The sequence below is a fragment of the Rhincodon typus genome, chromosome 6 (assembly GCF_021869965.1).
Source record: "Rhincodon typus isolate 14 chromosome 6, sRhiTyp1.1, whole genome shotgun sequence".
Lineage (NCBI taxonomy): Eukaryota > Metazoa > Chordata > Chondrichthyes > Orectolobiformes > Rhincodontidae > Rhincodon > Rhincodon typus.
The window spans coordinates 66,423,931-66,435,642 of NC_063337.1; the positions used below are offsets into that span (position 1 = coordinate 66,423,931).

At 40.3% G+C, this 11,712-nt stretch overlaps 1 protein-coding gene across 2 annotated transcripts in view; it reads left to right on the forward strand.

Moving 5' to 3' along the window:
- dnajc3a (DnaJ (Hsp40) homolog, subfamily C, member 3a) overlaps window positions 1-3,993 on the forward strand; it is a 60,229-nt gene extending 56,236 nt beyond the window's left edge. For both annotated transcript variants that reach the window (XM_048597610.1, XM_048597611.1), the window contains exon 12: window positions 3,615-3,993. In XM_048597610.1, the coding sequence (XP_048453567.1) occupies window positions 3,615-3,772 (158 nt within the window). In that variant the 3' untranslated portion in view covers window positions 3,773-3,993. The remainder of the gene's footprint in view (window positions 1-3,614) is intronic.
- Window positions 3,994-11,712: the final 7,719 nt, after the last annotated feature.

Consider the following 11,712-nt stretch of genomic DNA (forward strand, 5'->3'; position numbering starts at 1 on the left):
CATCTAATTCCCTTATGCTTCTGTTGAATCTGTCTCCATCACAGTTTCTGACAGTTAGTTAGTGTTCTCGCATGCTGTATAACTTCCAAGTGACAACAATTTCTAAGTAACTATTCTGTTCAGATTCTTCCTGATTTTGAATGCCTGTATCAAATGTCCTCTCAGCTCCCTTCTCCAAGAAAAATTGTGCCCAATTTCTGCAATTTGCCTTAACTGAAGTTCCTCATGCCTTGAACAATTAATTTTAATGCTCTCACGTGTGCTACTTCATATCCTTTATTGTCATCGTGCTCCACTATTTCACAAGCTATCACAAAATGTATGAGACGAACTCAGGCCTCCAATCTGCCAGACCGACTATTATTCAGGACAAAAGCATTTCATACCAGGTTTTGTAGAACGTGACAGCCCTTTGGCCTACATATCTGCACCACTCGTAATACCATTCTAAACTAACCCTGTTTATGGTCCGCACCCTTTGCCCTGCCAAAAAAGCCTTGCCTCACATATCTCCTTTTTAAACTTCTATCAGGTTGCTTCTAGCCTCCGATGCTCTCTCAAAAATAATTCCAATTTGTTCAACCTCCTTTTTAGAGCTAATGCACTCCAATCCAGGCAACATCCTGGTAAACTTCTCATTTGCACCCTCTCCAAAACCTCCATGTCCTTCATTTAGTGTGACCAGAGTGGTACACAATACTTTGCCATTAACAGAAAATAACTTTGTTAAAGTTAAGTGTTAAAAACAGGAAAAAATATTTCTAATTACCTCTGTGCAACTTAGTTTATATTCCTTTTTAAAAAGCTCAAATATATACTCACTCTCTATTGATCTCAGGCAAAAGACAAATGATCTGGCACCTCGGGTGGGAGAAAAAAGATGGACAACAAAAATTCTTAAGACCACCAATCCAGAACACAAGCGTGGGTTAAACAGTCTTTGTTCCTTTTTTGAGTTTTGGCATTAATTTGTTTGAAGTGAGTTCTCTTCCACATTGATACTTGATTCAGTTAACCCAGGAATCAGTTAACCCAGGACTTGAAGTTTGTTTTTAGCTTCCTTGTTTTGTTTACACCCGCACAGAGCGACAGAGACTTTGTTTTTATTGGCTCTTAATTGCCTTGCACCTATGGATTTGTGGCAAACTAAAACTTGACTAACGGAAGGGCTGTTGGTCTTTAAGACAAAGTGGCACCGAAGTCTTTGGAAATAAAGTCTCAGTTTCAAAAAAGTAACATTGTCTCTACAGTTGAAAATGTACATGACTTCATATTTTCAAGTTGGAAAACTTTGGTATTTCAGCAGTAATAGCAAGTTAGTGTCCTGAGAGGAAAAGTGCGGTCCCTTACACTTTGTAAAAGCAAGATGCCCATAACTGAACACAGTATACTTGTGCTGAGGCTGAACTAGTGTCTTGTGCAAAATCATTTTCTTGCTGTTGTACTCTTGAGCCCTTATTATTAAAGCCTAGGACACTTCATTTAACCACAGTCTCAACCTACATCCATCAGTGATTTTATGCACCTCCTCTGGAATTGTGCTATTATTTTGTGTTGTTTACGTTCAACCTTCTCATCTACAATCTGTTTTGTTGGATTGTACTGTTGTATAATATGCTGCTTACTGTTGTTCAGCATTCATGTAATTCAGGGTTGTACCTTCACCATGTTGGTGTCTCATTTTTGAGATGCCTTGAGCGTCTTTCTGTATATTTATTCCCAGATTACGATGAAATTTACCCTGCATCAGATTGCAACAGCGCAGAAATAGGCAATTCAAAGTGTTGTATTGATGTTGCCTCTCTGCAAGAGCAACTTTTAGTTCCAGTGCCTTGATCTTTCCTGTTATCCTGCAAATTATCTCAAGGCAATTATCCAATTCCCTTTTGAAAGCCATGATGAATCACACTCCATACAGCATGGTGGAGGCAAAGTCCACCATATACTGCACAACCAAATATGACAAGATGAAAACAAATATTTTCCCCCATTTAAAAACCAAAAGAATTGCGGATGCTGTAAATCGGGAACAAAAACAGATGTTGCTGGAAAAGCTCAGTAGGTCTGGCAGCATCAGTGAAGAGAAAATTAGTTAACATTTCAGGTCTGTTAGAAGGGTCACATGACCCAAAGCGTTAACTCTGATTCTCTCTTCACTGATGCTGCCAGACCTACTGAGCTTTTCCAGGTAGTCTTATTTTCCCCCTGTTGCTGTGCTCCTAAGATAGGTGGTCAAGCACCAGAAAGCACTAACTGTGGAAACAGTCTCCCTTTTTTATCTGCTGTATCCAGACCCACAGTGATTTGGAATACCTAAAAGTTCAAGGCGAAAGTGAGGAAGATGAGTTTTTTTTTGTAATAAATCCACGCTGACTTTTTTAAGGTTGCGCGGTTGTCTGGTGTCTTTTGGCTTTCTGTCCACTTTTTGAGCATTTTTCTTCTCCCCTTCCTTCCCCACTCCCTTTTTGGCCTTCATGTTAGTGGCAATCTCATAAATGGCATTACTGAGACCAGCTTCTTGCTGTAGGATTGTTCAAAATATCCCAGCTGCTGCGGTGGGATTTGAATAAATGTCTTCACAGCATTTGTCTAGGCTTTTGGTTACCAGTCTAATAATGTGACCACTATCGTAATGTTGTGCTAATTGTAGATGACTAGGGCTAGGGCACGGGAGAGTTTAAAAATTATTGAACTCCTGTATTGAGTCCAGAGAGCTGCAGGGTCCCCAAGTGGAAAATGATATGTTGTTCTTCCAGCTTGTGTTGAGCTTCGCTGGAACACTGCAGCAAGCCAGAGACAGATGAATAACTATTCACCCTCCCAGTTATCAACTTCGTTGTCTGTCCAGCTGTTCTCTCTCGAGGCTCTATCCTATGGTTTACTCCCTACTGCAACCCCCTGCTTATTTTCTGCATATAAACTGACATTTTCCCAGCTACCATCAGTTCTGAGGAAGGGTCACTGGACTGATTTTTTTTTTTTTCCTTCACAGATGCTGCCAGACCTGCTGAGCTTTTCCAGCATCTTCTGTTTTTGTGTCATCACAACCTGTTTGGCTCACTTCTCTTTAAGGAGAGAAACTGCTATCCTTTATCTGCGTGTGATTCCAGACCCACAGCAATGTGGTTGACTCTTAACCGCCCTCTTGGCAGTTAGGGCTGGGCAGTAAATATTCAGCCAATGATGCTGTCATTCAGAGGATGTATTTTTTCTTTGGAACAAGATTGAATTTTGGAAGATTTGATAATGTTGAAGATAACTTCTGATAGGCTTTTGTAAGGTAGAAAACAAAGCTGTTAGATTTGGCTGATTGCACAAAGACTTGCACCTATTTCTTATCAAAAGCTTATGGGGGATGGATAGTGAGGCAGAATTAGCTTGTGCAGCAAATGATCTGGCATTTGCTGCCTCCAGGGTGATGTAAGTGGAGATGACCAATAAAATCAAAAGGAAACTGGGTGGCACTTCAAGGAAATAGATTTTCAGGGCTGTGGGGAATGGGGCTAACTGGATTGCTCTTCAGAGGTGACATGGACACTGGATGGCTAAATAGCCACTGTTTATCTGTCAATACTCTAACCTTATGCTAATGTTTTTTGTTTCTTTTGTAATAGAAATGAGGAAGAAATTTGATTCTGGGGAGGATCCTCTTGATCCAGAAAATCAACAAGGTGGAGGTGGTCACAGTTTTCACAGATCCTGGAACCAGTGGCAAGGATTTAATCCTTTTGGCTCAGGAGGACCTTTTAATTTTAAATTCCACTTTAACTAAGTCTTGAGTATCATCTACTCATTTCTATAAAGACTTTATAGAACAGAAATATTGAATGTGATTCCAGAAACCCAGATCTGAAAGTTTAAACAGTGTAACTTTGTTCAGCCAAAAATGTTCAGAATGTAGTATTTTTCACTTTTGAATGAGCTTTGAAATATTTTCATTAAACCTAGAGATGTGATGTACACTTCTAATAAAGCAGATTGCCTTAAATGTTATTCCTCCATAAATATTTATCATTCTCTTGCATGGGTGAGGTCTAAAGCCTCTAAGAAAAGAATTGTGATAACAGCAATTTTGTATCGTTAAAATTGGCCGTATATAATTTTCAGTGGCATGAGACTGGTTTAGTAGCTTTAAATGACACGTATCTGATCTTGTTACTTTAATTTTCATGTTATGGGACTGTTGCAAATTCATGGAATTGAACTTCTACGACTTAAGATAATTAGAACATTTTTTTGAATGTTGTAGGACCTGTTTTAAACACGTTGATATCCCATTCACTATTTGATCCATTCTTATTTGCTTCTAACTATATCGGAAGTGGACACTAGAATGGTTGTATCCAGGAAAAAATAAGTTGTTCCCTCTAGCGAGTGACGATACAAGTGAGTATGCTTTCTGGTAAAGCCATTTTTTATAATTTTGGAAATCCGGGGATTTGAATATTTGAAATGCTAATTCCATATTGTGTCTAACACATTATGTGTTGAACTTAAAGGCATAATCTATAGACTTATTAAATAATACATACTGTTTTGAAAATGAATTTTTGTAATTAATCACTTTAAAGATTTCAGGCATGTCTTGACTGGAATTAGCCTCCCCATTTCAGTTATAACTCACTTATTCTTTACATAAAATATTCATTCATCTCCATGGAGTGAGAGAGTACCCAACTCCTCCTCCTTTTACGTGTGGCTTGTTTAATGATGGAATAACATTTCTGATCACAAATGACCTTTTCAATTTTGACATGTTGATTTCTTTTAGAAGTTACTAATGCTGTACTTTTAAAAAACTTTACTGTAGAGCTTCTCTATTTGATAGAAAAATGAACTCCTGAAGGCTGTCTTGCAGCTCTATTTTCTATTCTAGTAACACGTCAGAAAATGCAGTTTTAAATGTATATCTTTTTTTAGACCATCCATGATTGCTGAACATGCGAAGTTATGGTGCAGACTCTGCACTAATGTGTAGATTTGGATGCTAATTTTTGACATTGATACATAAGGAAGTCTTGTTTTCATTTTTGCTATCTTTGGGGCAGACCCTGTGATATCAGAATCTGCTGTTAGTTGTATCCTAAAAGTTGTTAGATGGAACTTGAAATACTAAATACTAATAATACATTTCTTGCCTGTTTGTACCGGGGTTAGAGTGGGATATATTTCTGTCTTGTTTAGCAACTTTTATTTTTTTGCAATAGCATAGACTCTTTTTTTTTCAGGTGAATACCAGATTGATATTTTGACATCTGGCATCTCACGTGTGTTGACTTTAATGTTACAGATGGGCTTTTAATATCTAGAATCCGACTAGTATTCCATTTCCATTACCTTCAAGGCCAACTGTTCACTGTTTGCAGATCAATGGTGTGTTTCTTTCTGACAAGCACTACTGAAGTCTGGAAATAAAAATACTAGTTAATAGAAATACCCTCAAGTTACACAGTACTTATTTGGAGAGAAATTCATGTTGGAGTTGAGGATTTTGTCATCAATGGAGCTCTGCCTCTAACCAAATGAATGGAGATTTTGATAAGCAAAATAATGCGTGTATGGTTAGGTTAAAAAATGATTCAGAACCAAGTTGAATACAGAAAAACCAAAGGGATGGTGAAAATGCAAATAAATGATGCAAAGAGGGAGCACAAAGAAACTGGCCAATGTAAAAGGGAATCCCAAAATCATAGAATATAAGAGATGTAGAAGGACGACGCACAATCGAAGACCAAAATGAATTTGCCTGTGGAGGGTCATAGAGTAATAATTAGTCATACAGCACAAAATTTCAGTTTGGCTGTTAAGTCTATGGTGACCTATCTACACTAATCCCACTTTCCAGCACTTAGAGTCATTAGAGATGTACAGCACAAACAGACCTTTCAGTCCAACTTGTCCACGGTGTCCCATTTGCCAGCATTTGGCCCATGTCCCCCTCAAACCCTTTCTCTTCGTATACCCATCCAGATTCCTTTTAAACGTTGCAACTGTACCAGCCTTCGCCAGCACCTTTTAGCAGCCCATTCTATACGTGCAGCACCCTCTGCATGAAAAAGTTGCCTTTTGGTTATCCATGCCCCTCATGAGTTTCGTCGCCACTCAGCTTCCGATGCTCCAGGGAAAGTAGCCCCAGCCTATTCAGCGCCTCTACTACAGCTGAAACACTCCAACCCTGACAACATCTCTGTAAATCTTTTCTGATTCCTTTCCCTGCTATAGCAGGAAAACTAGAACACAGCACTCCAAAAGTGGCCTAACCAATGTCCTTGGCCCATAACTTTGAATGTTTTGATGTTAAATGCTCATCCTCATACTTCTTGAAAATGAAGCTTTCCTGTCTCTACTACTCTTCCAGGCAGTGTGTTCCAGATTCCCACCACCCTCTGGCAGAAAAGGCTTTCTTCCCAAACCCATCTAAATATCTTGTCCCTCACCTTTTTAAAATTATGGCCCTTCATTGAGGAATAGTTCCTTCTGACCCACCTTGTTTATGCCGCTCAGTGTTATACACCTAACTCAGGTCCCCTATGAGCCTTCTCTGTTCTAATGAAAACAACCCGAGTCTATCTAGCTTTCCTTCAATGCTAAAATGCACCAACCTAGGCAACATCCTGGTGAATCTCCAGTGCAATCCCATCCTTCCAATACTGTAATGACCAACTGTGGCTTAACCAGTTTTGTATAGTTCCAACATAACCTCCCTGCTTTTAATCCAATGCCACAACTGATTTAAAAACAAGTGCCCATATGCTGCCTTAACTACCCTGTTAACTGGTCCTGTCACCTTTCAAGGGATCTGTGGACAGGCACCCCAAGATCACTCGTTCCTGAGCTTCCTAGTGTCCTTAAATTTACACGATCTTTTTTCTCTTGGTAAAGACAGATGCAACCCAGGTCATCTTGCAACAAGAGGTAGTTCAATAACTAGAAAGGTTTACAATTGATAAATGTTGTATATACTGTCTGCACTTTGAGGAACCAGGACAAGATGAGATGCATTCATGGATATTGATTGCAGAGAGACTGGCAATTTTCTTTCTTTTCAGTTTTCCCAAGATCTGGATGTGCTAAAGGACTGGAGCATTTCATTGGATCTTTTGGTCACTTCAGTTAAAACCATAATAATTGATCAGTCTGGGTTAAATTTAGTTCCTGGATGATACAGAAGTAACTGTGCTAACCTGCAATGTGATAGCTCATTTTCTAGTTGTTGCCTTCTTTCATAACACTTTCCTGATCCAAATTCTGAAATGAATTAGCAATGTTTCCAGGTGATCAACTTGATCATATGTCTCAGTTAAGTTACAAAAAAGTGTGGACTTTCCTGGGAGCAAAGAGTAAAACCTGAACTTGCTTGACTTAAAGTCATGGTCTTTACCTTTTTGATTCTCCCTACCAAAGTGCAAACTATTTAAATGGAGAGAGACTAGAAGAAAGTAGGTCATATGCTTGGTGGATACTGCTGCTTTGCTGCAAACAGTAACAGCAAAATGTTAATTGGAAAAATACTGCCCTGTTCAGATTATCTTGCTTTCTCCCTCCCCCATTGTGCAACTACGGTTCCGAATAGGTATGTAAACTATAACCTGCCTTTTTAATTTTCACAGCAAAATCCTATTGTCGCAATTTGTTTCTATCCTCCTCGTACGTCATCATAATCGCTCTCTTCCGTCTCCAGGCAGTAGTTGTAGGGAGTATGATATCCTTGTTACTTTGCTTCTTCTCACTGGTCTAGCCAGCACCATGCTGTAGCAGGCATTTACTAATGTGGAGTGAATCACTACCTAAACTGAAACACTTGGGCAGAACAAAACTATATCAAAATGGTAGCTCAGAGTAGCCATTGTCCTCCTTCTGCAGTAATTGCTTGTAATAGGATCTTGGTTGAGGGATATGCTGGACTATTTTGAGCTGTTGGATATGTGAATCAATTTCTGTAGCACAATGGAAAGTATCCTCAGTGTGAAAATGCAATGTTATCTTTGAATTGGTCAGACGGGTGCATTCTCTCCCTTTTGTAGGAGAGTCTAGGACCAAGGGAACATAATCTCAGCAGAAAGGTGACCAGTTTATTTTTGAAGGTAGCAAATTTGTGGAATTTTTTTTAAACTAGAGGCCAGTCGACGTTGGGTCACTTATTCAAGGCTGAGATTTTTCATCAATAAGGGATTTGAGGGTTATGGGAAAAGGGCAGAGCCATCGAAAGGTAGAGCAACATGATGATAAGCTAAATGGCCTAATCTCCTCCTGTGTCTTATGATCTCAGATTCACAAGATGACCCAAAGAGAAATAAAGACTCATTGCTGAGTGTCTAGATCACAGTGGGAAAGAACTTTCAAACAGAGGGCTAAAGTGTTTTGGAAACTGTATGAGGTGGAGGTGCTGTTGTTTGGATTAGGTGGACAAAATCAGAAGTCACAACACCAGGTTTAGTCCAACAGATTTATTTGAAATCACAAGCTTCTGGAGCACCGTAGGTGAAATGATGAAGGAGCAGCTCTCTGAAAACTTGTGATTTCAAATAAACGTGTTGGACTGTAATCTGGTGTCATGTGACTTCAGAAATTGCATGGTGTAGGCGTTCGCCTTAAACCCTTCAATGGATAATTACAATAAAGAAATTTTGGAACACAAACCAAAATCTTCATCAGAATGATAATCTGGTTGTCTTAATGCATAATAAATCCAAATTTAGCCTGATTATTGGCAGACTTCAAATCTATTTGGAAGTAACTCATTGGCCTTTGTAGAGTTTCAGGGAAAGTACTGCCATATAATTCAATTCCACAGTTTATCAAGCTGATGTTCCTGGACATGACATGCTTTCACTGGTAAACCTGTCCACAAATTGTAATTTGCCTTGGTGTGGAATCATACTTTGTCCAAACCAGAGAAAACCTGTACATTTCCTCCCATTTAAAAAATATCAGGGAATCAGTTAGGTTTTTGTGGAATTCCTGATATCTTCATGGTCACCATTGCTGATTTTTAATTTTCTGCTCCGACATATTGGAAACATCTACTTGAATGTGTACTATATCTCTTGTCTTCCCAAAAGAGGGGGACGATGCAGATGTTGTAATTGAGGAGGCAAGTAAGGGATTTGATGTGACAAACATGGAAAGTGTAGATACTAATAGGATCAGCATCCTTGAAAGTGGATAAATCACCAGGCCTGTAACAAACAAGGCAGGAAATAGATTGGTTTGACTATTTACCTTTTCCTAACCAGATTCAAGTGTAGTGCCAGAAGAGTGGAGGCCTTCTCATGTTGTTCCTTTCTTTAAAAAGGGAATGAAGGACTGTCTGTGAGCTCTCTGCTTCTTCCTTGACCAGAGGCCTGAACAATCCTGATGCACCAACACTCCTCCGCTTGGCTGAACTTCTGTCACTGAAGAATTAAAGGAGAAATTGATCTCTCTTTTCTGCCAAGTCAAAGGAGTGGCCATGGGCAGGCCCATGGATTCCAGTTATGTCTGCCTCTTTATGGGGTATGTGGAACAGTCCTGCAGTGGCCTCTTCCCACACACTTTTTGGTACATTGACTGTTTCGGTTTTGCTTCATGCTGCTGTCTGGATCTTTAAAATTTGTTCATTTTTGCCTCCAATTTCCACCCCTCTAATTTTCTCACTGTCTTCCTTTCCTGGACCTCCGTCTCTGTTTTGGGGAATAAATTGTAGTGAACAGCAGGAACAAAGTCACTGACTCCCGTAGCTAACTTCACTACAGCTTTTCACACCCCATGTCTTGCAAGGACTCCATCCCATTCTCCCAGTCCCTTTTGCCTACATCATATCCTTTTAGATGATGCCATCTTCTAAGACAGCACTGACGTGGCTTCCTCCTTTCCTAACAGTGGTTTCCCATCCACTTTGGTTAACAGGGCCCTCAACTGCATCCGTCCTTTTCCCCTTCCCATCACTCGCAACCGCCTCATCGGTCCCCCACTTATCCTCACTTTTTTTTTTCATCCCACCAGCCTCTGCGTTCAAAGGCTTGTTCTCTGCCATTTTGGACAACTCCAGCAGAATGCTACCACCAAACACATCTTTCCCTCAATCCCAGGGATTGTTCCCTCTGGTACACCAGAGTCCATTCCTCAACCACCAACACCACCCCCCACCCCATTCCCATGTAACTGCAGAAGGTGCAACACACGACCTTTCATGACTGCCCTCTCTCCATCTAAGGACCCAAACATCTTTCCAGGGGAAACAGCATTTTGTGTACCGCCTCCAATCTTGTGTATTTGTATTTGTTGCTCTCAAACGCAGACTGAATGACCACTTTGTGGAACACCTCTGGTCCATGCGCAAACATGACCCCAGCCTTCCTGTAGCTAATCATTTTAAGTGCCCTGCCCCCATGTCCACTTGTTTGTCCATGGCATGCTGCAGTGCTCTGGTGAGTGAGTGTAACTGGAGGAACAGCATCTCATCTTCAGACTAGGTACCTTTTTAACCTTTTTTGGACTTAATACTGAGTTCAACATCTTCACATTTGTGAACCCACTCCCATTCCTTCCCTTTTTTTTTGTTTAACTTGTTACATTCTGTCACCATGTCCTCACCTTGCGCCTCCCCAAACCCCAACTCCAGTGGGACTGTCTTGTTTCTAGTCTGGCAGTTAGATGTACCATTGTTCTGCCACTCTTAAATTCAGATCATATAATCTGAACACAGAATTGTATAGCTCAGGAATGGGCCCTTCAGCCCACAATATTGTGCCAAACATGATGCCAAATTAAACTAATCTCTTCTGTGTGCCCTTGATCCATATCCCTCCATTCCTTGCAAATTCATGTGCTTATCTGAAAGTCTCATGAACATGCCTATTGTACCTGCCTGCACCACCATTCTGGCAGTATGTTCCAGACTCTTACCATTCTGTGTTTTTTAAAAAAAATAACTTGCCCCTCGCATCCCCGTTGAACTTTCTTCATCTCCCCTTTTAAATGCATGTCTAGTTTTAGACATTTCAACTCTTGGGGGGGAAAATGAGGAGACTAAGATCTTGGTCAAGGCCCCAGCAATCTCCTCTTTTGCGTCTCTCTAACCTGGGGTAGATACCATCGGGCCGTGGGGACGTATTGACTTCAGTGCCCTTTAACAGTCCCAACACCACTTCTTTCTTGATCTTAAAATGCTCTAGCATATTTGCATGCTCCACACACATCTCCTATCCTGCATATCCTTCTCCTGGAGGAATACTAATGCAAAGTACTAATTTAAGATTTCGCCCACGTCCTCTGCCACCAAGCACAAGTTTCCCTCCTTTATCCTTGTAGTCCTACCTTTTCCCTAGTTATCCTCTTTTTTTTTTTAGAAACATATGTATAGAATGCCTTGGGACTCTCTTTAACTCTCACCCTGCCAAGGTCATTTCATGGCTCCTTCTCGCTCTCTTAATTCCCTGCTTGAGTACCTTCCTGCTTTATTTATGTTCCTCATTGCCCCTGTCCAGTTTTAGCTTCCTAAACCTTGCATATACTATTTTTTTCCTTTTCCTTTTTTTTTTGACTAAATTCATAACCTCCCTTTGTTATCCAGGGGTCCTGTTTTACCTTGCCATCCTTGGCCTTCCTCTTTACTGGAACATGCTGGTCCTGAGCTTCAAACAATTCCCATATGTCAAATGTGGATTTGACTGATAACAGCTGCTCCCAATTAACATTTTGTAGCTCCTGCCTAATACTGATGTAATTTGC